This window comes from Corythoichthys intestinalis, chromosome 3, assembly GCF_030265065.1.
Source record: "Corythoichthys intestinalis isolate RoL2023-P3 chromosome 3, ASM3026506v1, whole genome shotgun sequence".
Classification (NCBI taxonomy): Eukaryota; Metazoa; Chordata; class Actinopteri; order Syngnathiformes; family Syngnathidae; genus Corythoichthys; species Corythoichthys intestinalis.
This window is the reverse complement of record NC_080397.1, coordinates 67,429,465-67,450,249: the sequence shown is the minus strand read 5'-3', so window position 1 is coordinate 67,450,249 and position 20,785 is coordinate 67,429,465. Positions and strand designations below refer to the sequence as shown.

The 20,785-nt window shown below is 38.9% G+C and overlaps 1 protein-coding gene across 1 annotated transcript in view; it reads left to right on the top strand.

The window, feature by feature from the left end:
* Window positions 1-20,785, top strand: part of LOC130913090 (forkhead box protein N4-like) — a 47,978-nt gene that overhangs the window by 3,579 nt on the left and 23,614 nt on the right. The window contains exons 3-5 of the mRNA XM_057831402.1: window positions 16,645-16,811; window positions 20,117-20,229; window positions 20,303-20,413. Of these exons, the coding sequence (XP_057687385.1) occupies window positions 16,645-16,811; window positions 20,117-20,229; window positions 20,303-20,413 (391 nt within the window). The remainder of the gene's footprint in view (window positions 1-16,644; window positions 16,812-20,116; window positions 20,230-20,302; window positions 20,414-20,785) is intronic.

Genomic DNA, 20,785 nt, shown 5'->3' with positions numbered 1-20,785 from the left:
TGTAATTGGCAACGTGGGTAAACCTCAACCATGAGAGACAGAATGTGGGGAAAAAAATCAAAGTCACATTGTTTGATTTTTAAAGAATTCATTTGCAAATCATGGTGGAAAATAAGTATTTTGTCAATACCAAAATTTCATCTCAATACTTTGTTATGTACCCTTTGCTGGCAATAACGGAGGCCAAACATTTTCTGTAACTCTTCACAAGCTTTTCACACACTGTTGCTGGTATTTTGGCCCATTCCTCCATGCAGATCTCCTCTAGAGCAGTGATGTTTTGGGGCTGTCGTTGGGCAAGATGGACTTTCAACTCCCTCCACAGATTTTCTATGGGGTTGAGATCTGGAGACTGGCTAGGCCACTCCAGGACCTTGAAATGCTTCTTACGAAGCCACTCCTTTGTTGCCCTGGTTGTGTGTTTGGGATCATTGTCATGCTGAAAGACCCAGCCACATCTCATCTTCAATGCCCTTGCTGATGGAAGGATATTTTCACTCAAAATCTCTTGATACATGGCCCCATTCATTCTTTCCTTTACGCAGATCAGTCGTTCTGGTCCATTTGCAGAAAAATAGCCCCAAAGCATGATGTTTCCACCCCCATGCTTCACAGTGGGTATGTTGTTCTTTGGATGCAATTCAGTATTTTTTCCCACCAAACACGAGAACCTGTGTTTCTACCAAAAAGTTGTATTTTGCTTTCATCTGACCATAACACATTCTCCCAGTCCTCTTCTGAATCATCCAAATGCTCTCTAGCGAACCGCAGACGGGCCTGGACGTGTACTTTCTTCAGCAGGGGGACACGTATGGCAGTGCAGGATTTGAGTCCCTGGCGGCGCGTTGTGTTACTGATAGTAGCCTTTGTTACTGTGGTCCCAGCTCTCTGTCGGTCATTCACTAGGTCCCCCCGTGTGGTTCTGGGATTTTTGCTGTTATCATTTTGACGCCATGGGGTGAGATCTTGCATTGAGCCCCAGATCGAGCGAGATTATCAGTGGTCTTGGATGTCTTTCATTTTCTAATAATTGCACCCACAGGTGATTTCTTTACACCAAGCGTTTTACCAATTGCAGATTCAGTCTTCGCAGCCTGGTGCAGGTCTACAATTTTGTCTCTTGTGTTCTTCGACAGCTCTTGTGTCTTGGCCATAGTGGAGTTTGGAGTGTGACTGACTGACTTTGTGGACAGATGTCTTTTATACCGATATTGAGTTAAAACAGGTGCCGTTAATACAGGTAACGAGTGGAGCCTCGTTAGAAGAAGTTAGACCTCTTTGACAGCCAGAAATCTTGCTTGTTGGTAGGTGACCAAATACTTGTTTTCCACTCTAATTTGGAAATAAATTCTTTAAAAATCAAACAATGTGATTTTCTTTTCTTTTTTTTTTTTCTTTCAATTTTGTCTCTGATGGTTGAGGTTTACCCATGTTGACAATTACAGGCCTCTCTAATCTTTTCAAGTAGGAGAACTTGCACAATTGGTGGTTGACTAAAAACGTATTTGCCCACTATAAATACAACATGCCGCATCCTTGCCCCCTTTGAAGACAGCAGTGGCCACTGTAAGTATTGTAAAAAGAAGTCAATGTTGCGGAGGTGGGGAACACACCACTAATTTTGCGACTGAACGTCCGACCAGCATCAGAGTTCGCATAAAATTAATCTGTGTGAATTTCCCAAACTCGAGTAGGAAGCTGCTTTGAGAGAAATATCCTCCTTTATGTGTTTTCTACTGTTAACGTTCATTAAACTGTTAGAAATGTAGTGAACCAAGGTTTACCCCCTTCTCCCCAGTTTTTATTTTAACATTCAAAACTATCCGGAGAAAATTATTCGACTAGATTTAAGAAAAATGATCAGATTAAGACATTATAAATTTGCAGTGTGGAAGTTAGTATAAATCAATACAGATTTATTTTGCATTGATCATTTAGCCTATCAATTCATTGGATTCATATTAGTGAGAAATGTAGCCCTGAACCCATTTCAACCAATCTGTTTGGTCTTATTCATGTCCCGTTCCCACCAAAAAGTGTACTTGCAGTTCATGCTGTTATTTTGTCCCTACCAGTATTGAGACTAAACCTTCGCTCTTGGATTAAATACAGTAGTTTGTTCGAATAATCGAGTAATCAGATAAGGAATATAAAACATTTAAATATTTATGCTTAGCCTCAAACAGTATGAATAAATAAATGAGAATACAAGTACAACAACATGAACAATTGGCTAACTTACATAGCAAAAGTCAACTAGCTTAAATGCTAACTTTTTTTAAAAAATCCTCTTAAATGGTTCAAACACATATTCCCACAAAAAACTAAATAACGAATGCATTGAAAAACATTAGCTCAAACTTGGCTTATGTTTGTCTTAACAGGGAGCAGCTGGATTCAGCCATGTGAAATAAGTTAGGTCAGGCTATCGGATCATGGGGATGCTGTATTTTCTCACATTGTAAAAATTAGACTGACAATCTGTGGATCATTTGGGTCCTTTGAAAACACTTGGAACCCTTTTTTGTCATATATTAGAAGCACATATTGTTATTTTGATGTGGGGTTTTGAATTTTTGGTTGCTTTCTTTTTTCCCCCGGTTTGGTTGTTTTGTTTGGTTTGATATAAAAAATAAATAAATAAATAAATTAAAAAAGCGTAAATGCTGTAACCTCATTTGCTTGTACCGCATGGATTAATAAACAAAGTTAAAAAAAAAAAATACTTAGCTTATGTTTGTCTTAACAGGGAGCAGCTGGATTCAGTCATATGAAATGAGTGATTTCATATTCACTTTTGCCACTAGAGGGCAGTGTATCCACCCAAATCAATCAAATTAAACGCAAACACTTTAGAAACATACCATAACAACCCCACTTTAATGAAATGAATACTCAAGGCAGCAAAATGTATTCCGAATCTTTTTTCTAACCGAATTACTCGATTAATCGCTGAAGCACTAATTTAAACACCCTAAAATGTATTCCCAGTACCCATGAAATTTGAATTTTAAAAATAGCATAATGTACTTTTAACCTTTTATCGTGCACTCATTTCACTCATTGGCTGCCATTGACAGGGCTAGACGTCCAATCCATTTTGGCTGGGAGATCAGTTGCTGCCAAGCCTCCCAATCAAAATGGATTGGACGCATATAGTGTCATCAATGGAACTAAAAATGAAGTGAATGATAAGAAGTGCAGAGCCCTATTTTGAATGCTGACTGAATCAAGGCAAAGTGGTGTTTTAGACCAGGTTTTGGACTGGTTTGCCCTCAATTTACAGCCTTTATTCCATTTCTTTCAACCGCTAGCCCTCTATCTAATGGGAGGAGAAATTGGTTTGCTCAGTGGAAGGTTGACTGGCATTTAGTATGAGAAAGAATAACAGACCTACAACGTGAACTGCATAATAAAAATTAAAAAAAGCTTCATTTTACGCCATGAAAATAGGATGTGATGCAAGGATGCGACAATGAAATGAGAATGTAGACGTGAAAACAGAAAAACGAACCGTATGAAATGAGTTTAATTTTCCAATGTGAAAATCAACAGCAAAAGTTGAAATTATTTGTCGTAAATTCGAAATCTGGAAGAAATTACACTAATTCACTTACATGTTAGCATGCTCGATTTTAATTCGTTTAAGAAATGGCTTAATAATGAAATTCCAAAGGGTTTGGTGAATGCAACTCTGAAACTCGTGGGGTTCAGCACCTTTAGCAAGGTTAAGAACCACTGCTTTCGAGTGTTTTTGGAGGCTGTAAAAAAGTGTACTTTTGGTTTAACTCATTGCAATTCATTATTTATTTCAATCACTTTTGTATTAATTTAATAAATTAATTTATTCATGAAAATATGGCGCCCCTAAAGGGAAATAAGATAAATTCAGTCTATCTGTTGCGCACTAGAAACTATCTGGTAAAGATTAGCATTATATAGCGTTTTAGCTAGCTGACTTTTGCTATGCAAGTTAGCCAATTGTTCTTTTATAAGATCTTCGTTCATTTGTTTATTTATTTATTTTATATCGTTTGGGCTAAGCTCAGGCGCGCATTGGACACCAGCAGTTTCGGTGTGCTAAAAAGGATAATACAGGAATTAGTTGTGCTTTACTTCGAAAGAACAACTGGCTAACTTGCATAGCAAAAATCAACTAGCTTAAATGCTATATAATGCTAATGTTTGCCGGACAGTTAGTACTGCGCAACAGATAGTTTAAATTTATTTTATTTCTGTCGATGTACCTTTAGGGGCTCTGTATGAAAAAGATATACAATATATACAATAATGATTAGTAATACAAAACTTCTGATTTTAGGGCATGTAGGTCACACATGTATAACAAATGCTAATATTGTGGCCTATAAATGATATAAAATGTGATGTCCATGTACAGTCCCTGACCAAAGTCTTGTCGCTCATCCATTTTGTAGAAACAATTGCTAATAACCTGACTTTTAGTTGTTCAATTAGTTTCAGAAATGGCTCATATGAAAGCTAAGACCCTCCCAAATGATGTTGAATGTACAAAAATATATTTGTTTCACTGAAAAAAGATTTATAATTTAATGAAGACATAAAGGTCAAATTTTGGCAAGACAAAAGTTTTGTCGCCTACAGAAAGTAGTGTGAAAATTGAACAAAAAATAAATACAAAAATATGTTACATACTGTAACATAAGCGAATTAAGTAGTGGTGCTGCGAGATCCAAATGTAATATTTGGTATGACTTCCATGGGCTTCGGCAAGGATTCATACAATTTATTGATGAAATCATCTGGAACATCAAAGAAAGCAGTCTTGCATGCCTCCCAGAGTTCATCAACATTCTTGGGTTTCGTCTTCCATGCTTCCGCTTTCATCTTACCCCAGACACGCTCAATGATGTTCATGTCTGGTGAGTGGGCCCGGCCAGTCCTGGAGGATCTTGATTGAAGTATGCGATGGAGCACCATCCTGCTGCAGAATTTGTCCCTTTTTATGGTTAGGAATATAAGAGGCAGCTAAAATTTGTTGATGTTTCAGACTATATATGTTGCCTTTCTCCCAGCAGATCTCTCGCACACCCCCATACTGGATGTAACCCCAGACCATGATTTTGCCACCACCAAACGTCACTGTTTGATTTTTCAGATGAATCTTTTATTGAATTACTCCACAGTGGCCGCAAATATTGCAGGAGACCTACTGGAGCCCGCATGGATCCGAGATTTATTCAGAAAACAGTGAAGTTTGGTGGTGGCAAAATCATGGTCTGGGGTTACATCCAATATGGTGGTGCGCGAGAGATCTGCAGGGTGGAAGGCAACATATATAGTCTGAAATATCAACAAATCTGAGCTGCCTCTTACATTCCTAACCATAAAAAGGGACAAATTCTGCAGCAGGATGGTGCTCCATCGCATACTTCAATCAAGATCCTCCAGGACTGGCCGTGCCCAGTCACCAGACATGAACATCATTGCGCATGTCTGGGGTAAGGTGAAAGAGGAAGCATGGAAGACGAAACCCAAGAATGTTGATGAACTTATATAGAGCTAGTAAGCGAGTAATTAATCTTTGTCTTAACACCCTGTGTTATTTCCCAACGCAGAGAAGATATATCAATTGGTAGCACTACGCACAGTCATGGTTGCACTTCCCATCATGCATTTGGGCATGGCTACAGTATCATTTACTGAAAACTCAACAAATACACTAGATGGCAATATTTAGTCACAATATACAAAGTCATAAGTCTTTCTATCCGTGGATCCCTCTCACAGAAAGAATGTTAATAATGTAAATGCCATCTTGAGGATTTATTGTCATAATAAACAAATACAGTACTTATGTACTGTATGTTGAATGTATATATTCGTCCGAGTTTTATTCATTATTTTCTTAATGCATTGCCAAAATGTATATGATCGGGAAAAATTATCGGGAATGATTGGAATTGAACCGGGAGCAAAAAAAAAAAAGCAATCGGATCGGGAAATATCGGGATCGGCAGATACTCAAACTAAAACGATCGGGATCGGATCGGGAGCAAAAAAACACGATCGGAACAACCCTACTTTTTAGTGACCATCGACCAAAACTAGACGAAATTATTCTTGAGTTTTCGTTAACAAAAACTAGACAAACGTATTTTGAGATGGCTAAAATAAGACTCAACAGACTAAGATGAAAACTAAAAGGGCTGCCAATAACAACTGTTTGTATCTATTTATTTCCCATACACACGAACTAGATTTCACTCCTGTTTTCTTATCTTGGCCAGAGAGAATATACAATGTTGCTTTAGCCTTCAAAGGTGTGTGCTGAGTGATCATCACAGACTAAATGGAACTTGTCGCATTAGCATAGTTGTCGCGTTAGGGTTAGCATTAGCATTTAGCGCATTTAGAGCATCCTCTTAAACTCTCGGACAATTTTTTTTTTTTTTTACGTACAGTTTGTGGCGTCCAAGTGGGTATAATTCATTGAAAATAATGTACTGTTTTCCTACCGAGTGCGTATTATCACCAAGTTGGTGTTATCGGACCCCTGGCTGGATAGACGTCCTCGCTGCTTCCCCCGTCTCATCTGACTAGAGGGACCTCTTCTTGCTCCTTTACTCCACTGTATTTTTACGGACTATAACTTCGGTTGCTAATTCCCATTAGCAGTTCTGGGGTTCCTGTCTATCCGTCCTGGGAGTGGATCTCTCCTGACTGTGGTACTCCCCGAGGTTTCTCATTTATCTCCCAATTGACTCTGGAGTTTTTGGAGTTTTTCCTTGCCGCCATGGAGGGTCTTAAGGATAGGGGATACCCAGGACTTTAACTGTATCTATTCATCTTTGTTGCTTCATTTCTCTGTAAAGCCCTTTGAGACTTCTGTTGTGATTGAGGGCTATACAAATAAAATTGAACTGAAATTAAATCGAATCCTTGTAGACGCCACAATATGTGCTTGTCTGTCAGTGTTCATTTGAAATAGTTGTGGACCTATATTTATATATTTATTTTTGGAGTAATTTTGGAGACGAAAACACTAAATGTAACTTGTAGCGTTAGCATAGCATTCACGTTAGCACTAGGCTAATGCTAACGGAGAGAGTTAGGGTTGCGGTCCTGGATTGGGCGGGACAACGCGGAATCAGGAAAGTCTGATTGGTACCGCTACCGATAAATTAGCGAGCGTGCTCTTAAACTGGATGTGCATTATCACCAAGTTAGCATTGTCCTTGCAGACAGACGCTACAATGTGTGCTCGTCTGTCAATGTTCATTCGAAATAGTTGGAAACCTTCACTTTTTTTTGGAGTGAATTTTCAAGTTTTTTTTTAATACAAAATTTTTTTTTAGCAAACGTCGACTAAAACTAGACAAAATTATTCTTAAGTTTTCATCAACAAAACTACACAAACACATTTCCAGATGACTAAAATATGACCAAGACTAATAAGTACAACCCCTAGCAAAAAGTATGCAATCATCAGTATCGGACGAGCACTCACTCAGACATTTTATTATGTATAACAGACTCAGATAACTCAGATAAAAAGTTTGAAAAAATAATAAATTAGTTCAAAAGTGCAATTTTTTTGCATTCAGAGACACTAAAAGAAATTAATAAAAACATTGTGGTGGTCTGTAAATGTTACATTTATACAGCCAGTGCAGGGAAATAAATATAAAATCACTCCATTCCGAGGAAAAATGTATGGAATCATGAGAAACAAACAAAGAAATAACAATCAAAACACATCTCTAGTATTTAGAAGCACCACCTCTGGCTTTTATGACAGCTTGCAGTCTCTGAGGCATGGACTTGATGAATATTCTTCATCAATTTGGTGCCAACTCTCTTTGATTGCAGTTGCCAGATCATACTTGCTGGTCGGAGCCTTGCTGTGGACCATTTTTTTTTCAATTTCCACCACAGGTTTTCAATAGGGTTGAGATCTGGGCTGTTTGCAGGCCATGACATTGACTAGATGAGTCTTTCTCCAAGGAATGCCTTAACAGTTTTAGCTCTGTGGCATGATGCATTGTCATCTTGGAAAATGATTTCATTATCCCCAAACATATTTTCAATTGAAGGGATAAGAAAGCCGTCTAAAATTTCAATGTGAACTTGTGCATTTATTGAAAATTTAAACACAGCCATCTCCCCAGTACCTTTGCTTGACATGTAGCCCCATATCATCAAGGAATGAGGGAATTTTGATGTTTTCTTCAGACAGTCATCTTTTTAAATCTCACTGGAACGGCACCTAACAAAAGTACCAGCATCATCACCTTGTCCAATGCAGATTCTTGACTCATCACTGAAAATAACCTTCATCCAGTCATTCACAGTCCATGATTGCCCATCCTTAGCTCATTGCAGTCGTTCTTTTTTGTTTAAGTGTCAATGATGGTTTCCTTTTAGCTTTCCTGTATGAAAATCCTAGCCTGGTACACCAGACTCAACGCTGTTCCAGCTATTGAGTCTGGCCACCCTTCCCACGGAAACAATTTCCAGGGCGGAGCAAGCCACAGCATACAGACAGCGGAGTGGACCAATCAGCGACGGGCAGACGTGACGTTAGTAAAATGGCGACTTCAGGATGACGGACTTGCGCGCGGAAGTAAACATATGAAGAGAGCGGAGTTTATTCGACATGGCTAGCGCGAGACAGATTGTTGTCAGTGACTCGTGTCGATGTGTTTTTGGTCATTTAAAACTGATTTTACCGTGGATTGGAACATATTCTCGGCTCTGCCGTTCACCGTCTGTGTTGCTGAAGGGACGACTTTCGACGCGCAAGAGTGACGTTGCTCGTGAAGAACACGTCACGCAAATAAACGAATCTGATTTGTCGATTGATTTTGTGTCTGCTCGAAAAGGCCGTCAATGGGATGGGTCCCAGACTATTTCTCTCTGTTTGAAAAATACAGGGAGAATAGTCTGGCAGAGCCAGGCTATGAAAATCCCATTTCCCTTAGGCGATTTTGCACAGTTCTGTCACATACCTTGACGCCAGCTTCTTCCCATTTCTTCTTCATTTGTCTTGTTGTACATTTTCTGTTTTCAAGACATATGGCCTTTAGTTGTTTGTCATAAAGTCTGGATGTGTTCGTTGGTCTACCAGTATGCTTAACTTTAACAACCTCGCCATGCTGTTTGTACTTGGTCCAGATTTTTGATACAACTGACTGTGAACAGCCCACATCTTTGGCAACCATTCGTGTAGCGTTACCTTTTTCAAGAAGTTTGATAATCCTCTCTTTGGTCTCAAGAGACATCTCTCTTGTTGGAGCCATGATTCTTGTGAATCCACTTGGTCCAGCAGCCCTCCAAGGTGTGATAACTGCATTGTTTTTAACTGCTGACTAACGAGCAGATCTAATCTGAGGCAGGGGCCCAATTAAGGAAAGGAAAATGACTGGGTGTGTCTGTATTTTCTACTCAAAATGGAGTGATTCCATATTTTTTTCTCCAGAATGGAGTGGTTCTACAGTGGGGCAAATAAGTATTTAGTCAACAACTAACTGTGCAAGTAGTCCCACTTGAAAATATTAGAGAGGCCTATAATTGTCAACATGGTTAAACCTCAACCATGAGTGACAGAATGTGGAAAAAAAACCCAGAAAATCATATTGTTAGATTTTTAAAGAATCTATTTGCAAATCATGGTGGAAAATAAGTATTTAGTCAATACCAAAAGTTCATCTCAATACTTTGTTATGTACGCGTTGTTGGCAATAACTGCGGCCAAACATTTTCTGTAAATCTTCACAAGCTTTTCACACACTGTTGCTGGTATTTTGGCCCATTCCTTCATGCAGATCTCCTCTAGAGCAGTGATGTTTGTGGGCTTTCACTGGGCTTTCAACTCCCTCTGCAGATTTTCTATGGGGTTGAGACCTGGAGACTGGCTAGGCCACTCCAGGACCTTGAAATGCTTCTACGAAGCCACTCCTTAGTTGCCCTGGCTGTGTGTTTGGGATCATTGTCATGCTGAAAGACCCAGCCACGTCTCATCTTCAATGCCCTTGCTAATGGAAGGAGATTTTCGCTCAGAATCTCTCGATACATGGCCCCATTCATTCTTTCCTTTACACAGATCAGTCGTCCTGGTCCCTTTGCAGAAAAACAGCCCCAAAGCATGATGTTTCCACCCCCATGGTTCACAGTGGGTATGGTGCAATTCAGTATTCTTTTTCCTCCAAATAAGAGAACCTGTGTTTCTATCAAAAAGTTCTATTTTGGTTTCATCTGACCATAACACATTCTCCCAGTCCTCTTCTGGATCATCCAAATACTCTCTAGCGAACCGCAGACGGGCCTGGACGTATACTTTCTTCAGCAAGGGGACACGTCTTGCAGTGCAGGATTTGAGTCCCTGGCGGCGCATTGTGTTACTGATAGTAGCCGTTGTTACTGTGCTCCCAGCTCTCCGTAGGTCATTCACCAGGTCCCCCCGTGTGGTTCTGGGATTTTTGCTCACCGTTCTTGTTATCATTTTGACGCCACGGGATGAGGAGGGAGTTGAAAGACCGTGTTGCCCAACGACAGCCCCAAAACATCACTGCTCTAGAGGAGATCTGCATGGAGGAATGGGCCAAAATACCAATAACTGTGTGAAAAGCTTGTGAAGAGTTCCAGAAAACATTTGGCCTCCGTTATGGCCAACAAAGGGTACATAACAAAGTATTGAGATGAACTTTTGGTATAGACCAAATACTTATTTTCTACCATGATTTGCAAATAAATTCTTTAAAAATCAAACAATGTGATTTTCAGTTTTTTTTTTTTTTCCCCACATTCTGTCTCTCATGGTTGAGGTTTACCCATGTTGACAATTACAGGCTTCTCTAATATTTTCAAGTGGGAGAACTTGCACAATTAGTGGTTGACTAAATACTTATTTGCTCCACTGTATATCTCCCTACACTTGCTCTATAAAAGTAACATTTACTGACCCCCACAATGTTTTTTATTCATTTTTTAGTGTTTCTGAATGCCAAGGAATTGCACTTTTGAACTAATTCATTATTTTTTCCAGCTTTTTATCTGAGTTTGTTCTACATAATAAAATGTCTGAGTGAGTGCTTGTCCAAGACTGGCGATTCCATACTATTTGCTAGGGTTGTATTATCATCCAAAAGACAAAAATGCCAAAAACAACACTGCTTCAAACTGAATTTGCCCTTATTTGATTGTCTTATGTTGGATGAAAACTATTTGGTGTATGTATAGTGTAGATATGGGGTGTTGGGGCGTGGTTTTGGTAAGGCTGGAGGCTGGAAAGGGACAGGGAAGCAGATGGTATCCTATTTGTCCCTCTAATGTGAGGCCTGTCATTCCGGCAGATTAATGCAAGGGCCCGAGGCAAAGAAAAGAAACGACAGAAACAATCAAGGAAGGGTCTGGCCAAGACAATAGAGCCACGTGCCACTGGGCAGATTTGTCGTTTGGGACACAATAGGTGATCATTTTTCAATAGACGGGGCCAACTGTTGCAGGCAACATGTGCTGCTGTGACGTCTTTCAAACGATCTCATGTGTTGTTTACTTATGATTCAGCCAATGGTGAGCACCGGGCTGCGGTCACCTGACACACTTGATTTTTTTAATAGATTTGGTGTGTGTATGTGTGTGTGTGTGGGGGGGGGGGTCCTGCGCTATCCCCACATGGTGAATAGTATATGTCGTCATGGCGACCCTTGTTACAAGACCCCTAACACTAAGTGTGTGTGCACAGGGGAGATTGAAGAGGATTCCTCTCTCTTCGTTCTTTCTCGCAAGGTGGTAAAAAGAGTGCATGTAGTCCACTGCTTTATCTTATTTCACTTAGGTCAAAAAAGAGCTTGAGAAATCGTAAATTAATTACATTTTTTAACCCATTGCTCCAAATGTTTTATCAGGCTTGAAAATGGGTCAGGGGTTAAAAAGGTGAGAAGGGAGGGTGTGGAGGACATATTGTATGTTCTGCCAAAATTTCTACATCGGCGAAATGTCTTATATGAGGCGAATTTGACACCCAAAGTACTACCGTGCGCTCTCAACTTGTTTTGTTTAGATGTATACAGGCAGAACGTACTAAAAATGCCTTAAGAAAAGAATTAAATGTCGTTATATCAAATAAGGACGGTTTAAATACGCTACGTGACTAATGTGGTCAACTGCATTAAAGCTACCACAAAAAAAACACAATGGTTAAAAGTAGGGTTGTTCCGATCATGTTTTTTTGCTTCCGATCTGCCGATCCCGATATTTCCCGATCAGATTGCTTTTTTTTTTGCTCCCGATTCAATTCCAATCATTCCCGATAATTTTTCCCGATCATATACATTTTGGCAATGCATTAAGAAAAAAATGAATAAAACTCGGACGAATATATACATTCAACATACAGTACATAAGTACTGTGTTTGTTTATTATGACAATAAATCCTCAAGATGGCATTTACATTATTAACATTCTTTCTATGAGAGGGATCCACCGAAAGAAAGATTTGTCATTCTTAAAGGATATATGTGACTTCGTATATTGTGACTAAATATTGCCATCTAGTGTATTTGTTGAGCTTTCAGTAAATGATACTTTAGCCATTTAACTGTTCTGCCCAAATGCATGATGGGAAGTGCAACCATGACTGTGCGTAGTGGCACCAATTGATATATCTTCTCTGCGTTGGGAAATAACATAGGGTGTTAAGAAAAAAATCAACTACTATCTTTCTTCCCCACATTGCTTCCCACGATATTTCTAATTGTTGAGAGAGGGATCCTAAGGCTTTAACCAATTTTAAAAAAGGCTCCAAAGGCTGCCAAATTCTCTCTACTCATTTTACGCTGCCTTTAAGCTCAAAATATAGGTAAAACGGCGCCATTATAGATTGAACGCGACAATGCGTGAGTGGGTTGTGCAGCGCATGCATTAATTGCGTTAAATATTTTAACGTGATTGATTTTTAAAAATTTATTACCGCCGTTAACGCGATAAATTTGATAGCCCTACTTTAAGCCAAAACTAAAGACTCTGGATGAGTGTAAGACATTTTGTCTGGAACGTTAAATACAATTAGAAAACGATTTAATTAAAAAATATATATATATTAAAAATAGGCATGTCCGATATTTTTTTGCCGAGTCTCATACTTTGAAAATGACGTGATCCGACCTGATCGATCGGCATCCCGATCGATCGGGACATATCTAGAATTGACCCTACCCTTATTAAGTTAATTACTTTTATTTATTTCAGACTTAAATTTACCCTTTCACTTGCTGAATGTGCCAGTCCATTTTTTTCTCCTCAAACACGTTTGATTGACTGATGACTTTACCCCACCCCCACCACACACACACGCAATCACAGCCTCGACACACAGTGGGGCAAATAAGTATTTAGTCAATATGTACGTATTTGGTTACATTTTTATCAAAATAAAATTCCTTTTCATTGTTTTAACACTTTCAGAGGTAGTGGTCACGACAGTGGACCGCTATTAAAAAATTATCATTAACTCATTCACTGCCAAGTCAGATCAAAGTATGTGTTGTGGTAGTTAGTAAAAGAGGGAAATTGATCATGAGAAAACTTATATTGACAGCATCCCACAACAAAAAGATGATTGAATGTCAGGGACAGAGACAAAGGCATAACATTGTACGCCTTGAAGATATGCTCTTTAGCAAACTCCGATCACTAATCTGCTCGTGTAAGTGCCTGCTGTTTGATTTTAACGTTCGTTCGAAATGGAGCTGCTTGATTGGACGCTGAGCACTGGACGGAATTTTCTCAACAATGCGACCTACACCTAACTAACGGCACCCTACTCAATGAACCTACACAAATCGACCATGGCAATCAATAACTTTTGGGAAGATAATAAACTCATGTAATGTGATGTATGCAACCCTACCATGTTAGACTGTGCGTCCCTAGCTGTAGGGGGACAGGTATTGATAAGGATATGCTTCTCCCGTCTGCCTTTGTCTTTCTTCCGTTTTTTTTTCTATATTCAGGCAAATCATATCACATTTTGTAACTGTCAATGATACTGATGATGATGACAATAAACATTTCATAATGATAATTAGACATTCAATCAATTGCTTGTCTGTTTCCGTTAATGGCAGAACAAAGATTTAAGTTATGTCAGGTCACAAACCACAATAGAGCAAAATACACACAGGCCACATTTATTTAAACTGATGTCTTTTTTCCCCAATTTATTACAATTTGTTTTAATTTAGTCCTTGAAGTGTTTTTTAAATTTAATTTTAATTCAATTTCTACTTTTTTTTTTTTTTTTATTACTCATGCATCTCTAATTGGCGTTTTTATAAATTCTTTTTAATGTACAGTGTGCTCCATAATTATTGGCACCCCTGAAAAAGATGTGTTTTTTAGCTTCTAATATATATATATTTTTTTAATTCAAATAATATGGGACCTTAATGGGAAAAAAAGAGAAAAATCCAACCTTCAATATGAGTGCATTCATTCAGTGGGGAAAAATCCCACATAAAGAAATAATTATTTGACATCAAATAATGTGTGTCACAATTATTAGCACCCCTGGTGTTAATACTTTGTACAACCCCCTTTTGCCAACAAAACAAGGTCTGGGGACTGAGATGGCCATGGGAGGAGCTTGATTTTGTGTCTGGTGAACCATTTCTGTGTAGATTTGGCCATATGTTTAGGGTCATTGTCTTGCTGAAAGACCCAGTGACGACCCATCTTCAGCTTTTGGGCAGAGGGCAACATATTTTGATTTAAAATGTCCTGGTATTTCAAAGCATTCATGATGCCATGCACCCTAACAAGGTTCCCGGGGCCTTTGGAAGCGAAACAGCCCCACAGCATCACTGACCCACCCCCATACTTCACAGTGGGTATGAGGTGCTTTTCAGCATGCGCATCTTTCGTGGCACGCCAGACCCACTTAGAGTGTTTGTTGCCAAAAAGCTCAATCTTGGTCTCATCTGACCAAAGCACAGAGTCCCAGTTGAAGCCTGAGATGAGACCAAGATTGAGCTTTTTGGCAACAAACACTCTAAGTGACACCATACACAAAATCAAGCTCCTCCCATGGCCATCTCAGTCCCCAGACCTTGTTTTGATGGCAAAAGGGGGTTGTACAAAGTATTAACACCAGGGGTGCTAATAATTGTGACACACATTATTTTATGTCAAATAATTTTTTTTTATGTGGGATTTTTTAAATTTGGCCAAATTGGGGGTCTCAGAGCGGAACTTCAAACCACCTGAGTGTTTTCCGACATATATATATGGATGTACTTTTTCCAATGCTGCTAGCTACCCCCCAAAAAAATAATTATATATGTATATACTAGGGCTGTCAAATGATTAAAATTTTTAATCGAGTTAATTACATCTTAAAAATTAATCGTAATTAATCACAATTAATCGCAATTCAAACCATCTATAAAATATGCCATATTTTTCTGTAAATTATTGTTGGAATGGAAAGATAAGACACAAGATGGATATATACATTCAACATACGGTACATAAGGACTGTATTTGTTTATTATAACAATAAATCAACAAGATGGCATTAACATTATTAACATTCTGTTAAAGCAATCCATGGATAGAGGGACTTGTAGTTCTTAAAAGAAAAATGTTAGTACAAGTTACAGAAATTTTATATTAAAACCCCTCTTAATGTTTTCGTTTTAATCAAATTTGTAAAATTTTTAATCAAAAAATAAACTAGTAGCCCGCCATTGTTGATGTCAATAATTACTTACACAGTGCTTATGGGTGCTGAAGCCTATAAAATCAGTTGCACCCAAGCGCCAGCAGAGGGCGGCAAAACTCCATAAAACACAAGTGAGCGTTTCACTGTACTGTCATTTAAATCTGTCTGAGCAGGACATCTGCGTTAATTGCGTCAAATATTTTAATGTGATTAATTTTAAAAATTAATTAACGCCCGTTAACGCGATAAACCCTAGTATATACACATTATAATAAATTGATTGAAGGATCCACGTTGGATAAAAAGGTCAACAATTCCAATATTAATGTTTTAGAAAGAATTTATAAAAACGCCAATTAAAAAAACATTACGCCAGTAATAAAAAAAAAATGTGTGGGCAACATAACCTGATATGTTTCTCACACATGATTAACTATGTACTTTTTTTTCTTAACCCCCTGTTAAGGTAGCTTGTGGGAAGTTGTCTTCTTGAAATGTAGGTCTTGGAGCAAAAAAAAAAAAAAAAAAAATGCTTATAAGAAAAAACAATTTGTGCATGAAAGGGTTTTTAAAAAAATAAATTAAAAAAAACTGATTTTTCTTTTTGATAACAAAATTCCCATTTGCTACTCCTTCAACCATAAAACAGATTATTTACTGCTCTGAATGGGATTTGTTAAACTCCCTCATTGTTGATTAAAACAGTCCCTGATAAATTAACACCAGCCGCTAATCTTCTTATATGCTAAATCCTAGGTGGCGCAGCTAATACACTTACACTCGAACCCTGCTTCAAGAGCAGCTGACTTAGGGAGATAAAATTGTTCTCGTTGGACTCCGCATGAAAATGCCACCTGTGCTCTTTGAGCTGGATCTGACAGCCATGTCGGCCCCTCCCCGTCCTTTCCCCCTTAACGCTCCCTCTTCTATCCCTCCAAAGGCTTCTGACCACGGACCCCTCCCAGCTGAGGGAGGAGGACCTCCCTGGGGACCTGCAGTCTCTGTCGTGGCTCACCTCGGTGGATGTGCCGCGACTGCAGCAGATGGTGGATGGCCGTGGCCACAGTAATGGGCCCTCCCAGGGCAGCTTGTTGGAGCAACAGACAGGTGAGGTGACAAATGGTATTTTCAGGAAAAAAAAAACATTGAATAAATGTTCACATCTCCGGAGCATCTGGATTCTGGTGTTGTAACATCATTAACTCTCAAACTAGTGGAAATTGTAAGACAGAACTTTTGGTAAAAATCCAGTTCTTGGCCTTTAGTTTTGTGTCATAAATCGAGAAGTTGCTACATCGCACGACAAAAGTCAGTTGGTGGTGTTAATTTCATAGACACATACATTTGATTGGTGGTTTGTGTTGTTGTGGGTGTTGGCCTTGACGACTCCATTCACTACTATTCAAAAACAGTCATTACATCCACTTTAGAAGGAAAGACAACACATTTATCCAGTGCAACCTAGTGGAGAGAATATTAATTGTTAAACTGAAAAACAAAAAATTTTCTGATGTGCAATAGTGGGGAAAATTATACATACAGTGGAGCAAATACAGTGCCTTGCAAAAGTATTCGACCCCCTTGAACCTTGCAACCTTTTGCCACATTTCAGGCTTCAAACATAAAGATATAAAATTTAAATTTTTTCTCAAGAATCAACAACAAGTGGGACACAGTCGTGAAGTGGAACAACATTTATTGGATAATTTAAACTTTTTTAACAAATAAAAAACTGAAAAGTGGGGCGTGCAATATTATTCGGCCCCCTTGCGTTAATACTTTGTAGCGCCACCTTTTGCTCCAATTACAGCTGCAAGTCGCTTGGGATATGTTTCTATCAGTTTTGCACATCGAGAGACTGACATTCTTGCCCATTCTTCCTTGCAAAACAGCTCGAGCTCAGTGAGGCTGGATGGAGAGTGTTTGTGAACAGCAGTCTTCAGCTCTTTCCACAGATTCTCGATTGGATTCAGGTCTGGACTTTGAATTGGCCATTCTAACACCTGGATACGTTTATTTTTGAACCATTCCATTGTAGATTTGGCTTTATGTTTTGGATCATTGTCCTGTTGGAAAATAAATCTCCGTCCCAGTCTCAGGTCTTGTGCAGATACCAATAGGTTTTCTTCCAGAATGTTCCTGTATTTGGCTGCATCCATCTTCCCGTCAATTTTAACCATCTTCCCTGTCCCTGCTGAAGAAAAGCAGGCCCAAACCATGATGCTGCCACCATCATGTTTGACAGTGGGGATGGTGTGTTCAGGGTGATGAGCTGTGTTGCTTTTACGCCAAACATATCGTTTTGCATTGTGGCCAAAAAGTTCAATTTTGGTTTCATCTGACCAGAGCACCTTCTTCCACATGTTTGGTGTGTCTCCCAGGTGGCTTGTGGCAAACTTTAAACGAGACTTTTTATGGATATCTTTGAGAAATGGCTTTCTTCTTGCCACTCTTCCATAAAGGCCAGATTTGTGCAGTGTACGACTGATTGTTGTCCTATGGACAGACTCTCCCACCTCAGCTGTAGATCTCTGCAGTTCATCCAGAGTGATCATGGGTCTCTTGGCTGCATCTCTGATCAGTTTTCTCCTTGTTTGAGAAGAAAGTTTGGAAAGACGGCCGGGTCTTGATAGATTTGCAGTGGTCTGATGCTCCTTCAAATTCAATATGATGGCTTGCACAGTGCTCCTTGAGATGTTTAAAGCTTGGGAAATGTTTTTGTATCCAAATCCGGCTTTAAACTTCTCCACAACAGTATCTCGGACCTGCCTGGTGTGTTCCTTGGTTTTCATAATGCTCTCTGCACTTTAAACAGAACCCTGAGACTATCACAGAGCAGGTGCATTTATACGGAGACTTGATTACACACAGGTGGATTCTATTTATCATCATCGGTCATTTAGGACAACATTGGATCATTCAGAGATCCTCACTGAACTTCTGGAGTGAGTTTGCTGCAATGAAAGTAAAGGGGCCGAATAATATTGCACGCCCCACTTTTCAGTTTTTTATTTGTTAAAAAAGTTTAAATTATCCAATAAATGTTGTTCCACTTCACGATTGTGTCCCACTTCTTGTTGATTCTTGACAAAAATTTTTAATTTCATATCTTTATGTTTGAAGCCTGATATGTGGCGAAAGATTGCAAGATTCAAGGGGGCCGAATACTTTTGCAAGGCACTGTAAGTATTTAGTCAACCACTAATTGTGGAAGTTCTCCCACTTGAAAAGATTACAGAGGCCTGTAATTGTCAACATAGGTAAACCTCAACCACGAGAGACAGAATGTGGAAAGAAAACAGAAAATCATATTGTTTAATCTTTAAAGAATTTATTTGCAAATCATGGTAGAAAATAAGTATTTGGACAGTACTAGGGTTTTTCCGATCATGTTTTTTTGCTCCCGATCTGATGCCGATCGTTTTAGTTTGAGTATATTTCCCGATCCGATTGCTTTTTTTTTTTGCTTCCGATTCAATTCCAATCATTCCCGATAATTTTTCCCGATCATATGATCAATCAATCAATGAATAAAACTCGGAGGAATATATACATTCAACATACAATACATAAGTACTGTATTTGTTTATTATGACAATAAATCCTCAAGATGGCATTTACATTATTAACATTCCTCCTGTGAGAGGGATCCACGGATAGAAAGACTTGTGACTTTGTATATTGTGACTAAATATTGCCATCTAGTGTATTTGTTGAGCTTTCAGTAAATGATACTGTAGCCATGCCTAAATGCATGATGGGAAGTGGAACCATGACTGTGTGTAGTGTGACCAATTGATATATCTTATCTGCGTTGGGTAACATAAGGTGTTAAGAAAAAGATCAATTGCTACCTTGCTTCCCCACATTGCTTCCCATGATATTTCTAATCGTAGGGAGAGGGATTGTAAGGCTTTAGCCAATTAAAAAAAGGCTCCAAAGGCTGCCAAAATTCACTATACTCATTTAACGCTGCCTTTTATCTCTCTATATAGGTAAAACGGCGCCGTTACAGATTGAGCGCGACAATGCGTGGGTGGGTCGTGCAGCGCATGCATTAATTGCGGTAAATATTATAACCTGTTACATTTTTTTAAAAATCAATTACCGCCATTATCAGGATAAATTTGATAACCCTACCTTAAGCCTACACTGAAGACTCGGAATGAGTGTAACATATTATGTTTGTAACGTTGAATACAATTAGAAAACGATTTAATTAAAAAATATACGGTATATAAAGGCATGGCCGATATTTTTTTCCGATTCCGATACTTTGAAAATGACGTGATCGGACCCGATCGATCGGCATCTCTAGTGGTGACCATGTATTAACGAAAAAAAACTTTTTCTTATGAAAGATTTTGATGCCATCTTTAATTTAAACGTAACTGTCATTTTCCTCCGTGAAGCCCAATTGAGCAGCATGGCCATGACAGGAGGTCAGTCCTCCATGCTCCACCTGCAAAGTAACATGCAGCCCAGCCCACTAGGAATCAGTATCATCAACACCCACAGTGGAACAGTGAGTTGAACAGCACCACTTGAATGAACACGCTACGACGTTAAGAGCTTCATCATATGCTTCTGTCTCACAGATGTCTCCCTTCTCCATGTCTGGAATGCCCTCACCAGGGTACCAATGTCCTACTTCAGTGTACCAGTCAGCACCACAGCAGGTGTACTCACTAACCCAAACTGGACAGCAGGTAACACAATCATAAAACTCATTGAAATACTTGAAAATTCTCAAACAGCTATGAATTTTAATAAAATGTTTCATTTCTGGCTAGGCTATAATTAAGAAAAATAATGATTACAATTATAGGATTTAGCAATTGAAGCAACACAAGGTAACTTTTCAAGCTCTATACAATATTTTCATAATATTTGTGATGATATTTCAACTAACAATGAGTTGAATGACACCCCTTTGAATTTTCAGGGGGTCTATATCGCTTTCATCGGCACAAATTAACATTGAGGAGGGTGGCAGGAAACCGGCCACACAAAAAACTAAAAAATGTGCTGACTGCTTTATGGCATATGTCACTTCCACCTTTCCCCATTCGTTATAAAGA